The sequence below is a fragment of the Anarrhichthys ocellatus genome, unplaced genomic scaffold (assembly GCF_004355925.1).
Source record: "Anarrhichthys ocellatus isolate YVR2014 unplaced genomic scaffold, GSC_Weel_1.0 scaffold61, whole genome shotgun sequence".
NCBI lineage: Eukaryota > Metazoa > Chordata > Actinopteri > Perciformes > Anarhichadidae > Anarrhichthys > Anarrhichthys ocellatus.
Window position 1 is genome coordinate 2,172,091 of NW_022280091.1, and position 3,158 is coordinate 2,175,248.

Genomic DNA, 3,158 nt, shown 5'->3' on the forward strand with positions numbered 1-3,158 from the left:
ACACACACACACACACACACACACACACACACACACACACACACACAAACAAACAGTTTCTGTGTTACCCCTTGGCTCCAGAGGGAAGTGAACCAGCTGCGTGCACAGGCTCCCATGTCACAGTTCTGCAGTGCGTCTGGTTTGAGGTTCATGTTGCACTCCTCATCTTGCTCCACGTCACCCTGGTTGCTCACGCACACCACCTCCCTGCTGCGCTGGCCCACCCCACATGGCACTGAACACTGGGGGGACAGACGGTGGGAGAGAGGTAAATGGTTGTTTTTTTTTATGAAAATGTACATGTTCTGAAAGACTTGTTTATGCGCAGAGTCATGTTCTAGTAGTACTGAGGCGTATGGGTGTGATCTCACCGGGCTCCACTCAGATCGCGTCTCCCACTGGCTGCAGATCTTCAGCTGACACGTGGACGTGGTCACCGGCCCGTCAGGGGACCTGCACAGCTCTTCAGCCACGGCGACTGAGGTCTCCGTCCTGTTGGTGCAAACGCGGGTGACCTGGCGGCAGATGACCTGGCGGCAGATGACCTGGCGGTGCTGAGTGCCGGGTCCGCACCTCCTGCTGCACTCCGACCACTCCCCCACGTCCCAGCTGTCGGACAATCACGGAGCAAGGAAGGGAGAGTTGAGAGGAAATAAAGAGCAGCTCGCAGTCGGTCATGGAAGATGTGGTTGCACAATGAGACGTGAGTTTGGTGAAGACATTCCTCAAGCAGAGTTTGACCAAGCACTATGTCCTCATTTTGACCACAGTTATTGTGTGTGATCTGTTGACCCTGGTCTACAAGGGGCATTAGAAAGCCTCCAACAAGAGATCGTAAACAGGGACAAGCAAAATAAGCCAATTTGTGCTGCACAAGTTCAGATGTTTCTCTGCATTCTATTACTTCTGCTGCGTTCCCAATAGAAACATATCTATTTCAGACCGACAGCCATCAGGGATCTCTGATGCCGCGGGCGAAACATCTGACAGACCCACAAGCAAACGTACAGTTACTCCGCTAACACCCCGCTGCATCTTGGTGAGATCCCGCGGTATTCAGCACGAGAAGCCACACCAAAGTAAGTCAGCGCGATTGACTTTGACGGTGGCGACTGACTTACGGCTTGAATGTGTGCGAGTGATGAAGGCTTCACCATGAGAGAAACAGCACCATGTGGAACTAATGCAACGCCGTACGCGTGCGTGCGTCTCATTCTCATGGTTCATCACCGTTGTATGCATCAGGTGTGTGTGTGTGTGTGTTGCTCACTATGCAGGACAGGCCTGGGTGTTGCAATCTTCTTCCTGGTTCGTTGGCTCAAGGGCGGGGTCACAGAGGTCAGCAGGAACAGTCATCTCAGAGTCTTTCTCCACACACCTCCAGAGTAACTGACGCCTGCCTGGCAAGTGTGCGGACCCACACACACACACACACACACACACACACACACACACACACACAGAGAAGACTAAACAAGTGAATGTGCGTTTGTCTGCAGAAATATGGCTGTATATATACACATATTTGATAGAAGTCCATCCACCAGCAAACATATGTTGAGGCACGTGTATTTTGCCAGCAATTTCAGTCCTTTGGGTGTGTGACATACTGTTTCATTTAAGTTTAAAACCCGAGCCAATCAGAACCCACTGAGCGGGAGGAGGGCTTAAAGAGACAGGAGCTAAAACGAAGTGTTTCAGAGAGAGGTTGAATACAGGTATATTCAGACAGACAATACGTTAAAAAAATGAGTTTTTTTTAAACCTTAAAGCATGTAAATATGTTCTAATAGAAACCCAAAATGTAACCCCAAAAGTATTAATCTGAAAATGAGCATGATACGTCCCCTTTAATTTAAGCCTGCCTGCACAGTAAATGCCCCCGAATAATTATTTAGCACAAATAAAAAAAACGCTGCATAAAAATTTGGAAAGCATTAATTCAATGTGCGGTCACCTCGTCTTTGAATTACATGGGTTTCCTCACCTGCACCACAGGTCAAGCTGCACTCACTGCGCCCACTCTTTGTCCAGGTGTAGGTGGGCCCGGGGTCAGAGCTCACGCTGAGGTCAGAGGGAACCTGGTTAGGGTGGGGTGTCTCTTTGATGATGTCATTGTTGGTGACATCACCTTGGTGGTCCTTCTCACCTTGGTGGTTCTTCTCTTCTTGGTGGCCCTTCTTACCTTGGTGGTCCTTCTCACCTGAGGGGTCCTTCTCGACTTGGTGATCCTTCTCAACTTGGTGATCCTTCTCACCTTGGTGGCGCTCCTCACCTGAGTGGTCCTCCTCACCTTGGTGGTTCTTCTCACCTTGGTGGCCCTCCTCACCTTGGTGGTCCTTCTCACCTGACTGGTCCTTCTCACCTGAGTGGGATGGGCCTAATGTCAACTACAGGAAGAACCCAAATTTGACAGGCAAGTAATAGAAGAAAGGCAGTGAAGTCATTGGGAAGGTTGGATTGATAGGTAATGGAATGGGATGGAATGAAGCATAAAGTGAAATATGTTAATGTCAAAGGGTCAGCAGATCTATAGCACACGCAGGCCATTTCACTCATTCTGGCTCATTAGAACTTCTTCTGTGCGTGTGTGTGTACAGACTGGGATCAATTGGCACATCCCTCACTTTACTGTTTGCGTTGTTCCACCTGTTTGGTTGGTTGGGTCACCTTTATTTTTCTTATTATCATGAGTAAATATAGTGCACTAGATACCGTAGGGAGTCATTTTCAGACATAGCCATGGTGAACTCTTGTAATTCTGTAGGTCTGATTAGCAACAAGAGTTAAAAACACTTGTGTGGATGTGCGGGGCCTTTAACAATATGTGATGTCTTTTGGGATCCCCGGTAATTAAATCATTATTTGTCAGCATTGACAGACACAAATTAAGCATTAAAAAAAAAATCAAATTACTGGAGGTTAAATATTAGGTAATGAAATCAAATCTGGCCCAAGTGACCTATGATTGTCTCCGTGTGCGGTAAAGAGCCCTTTTCCAGAGCAAAGTCTGCCTGCCTGCATTAAATCTTATCAAAATTCGAATCAAATTTTCGTAGGACGATTTAACTGAAAATGGTACATATTGGCATTATAGTGAAATCTGAACTGAAAACATACACACACACACACACACACACACACACACACACACACAC

At 47.5% G+C, this 3,158-nt stretch overlaps 1 protein-coding gene across 1 annotated transcript in view; it reads right to left on the minus strand.

Moving 5' to 3' along the window:
* Positions 1-3,158, minus strand: part of LOC116396908 (thrombospondin type-1 domain-containing protein 4-like) — a 5,233-nt gene that overhangs the window by 751 nt on the left and 1,324 nt on the right. Inside the window, exons 5-8 of the mRNA XM_031871897.1 lie at positions 1,988-2,390; positions 1,271-1,400; positions 372-609; positions 69-242 (exon numbers count right to left, since the gene is read on the minus strand). Coding sequence (XP_031727757.1) covers positions 69-242; positions 372-609; positions 1,271-1,400; positions 1,988-2,390 — 945 coding nt within the window. The remainder of the gene's footprint in view (positions 1-68; positions 243-371; positions 610-1,270; positions 1,401-1,987; positions 2,391-3,158) is intronic.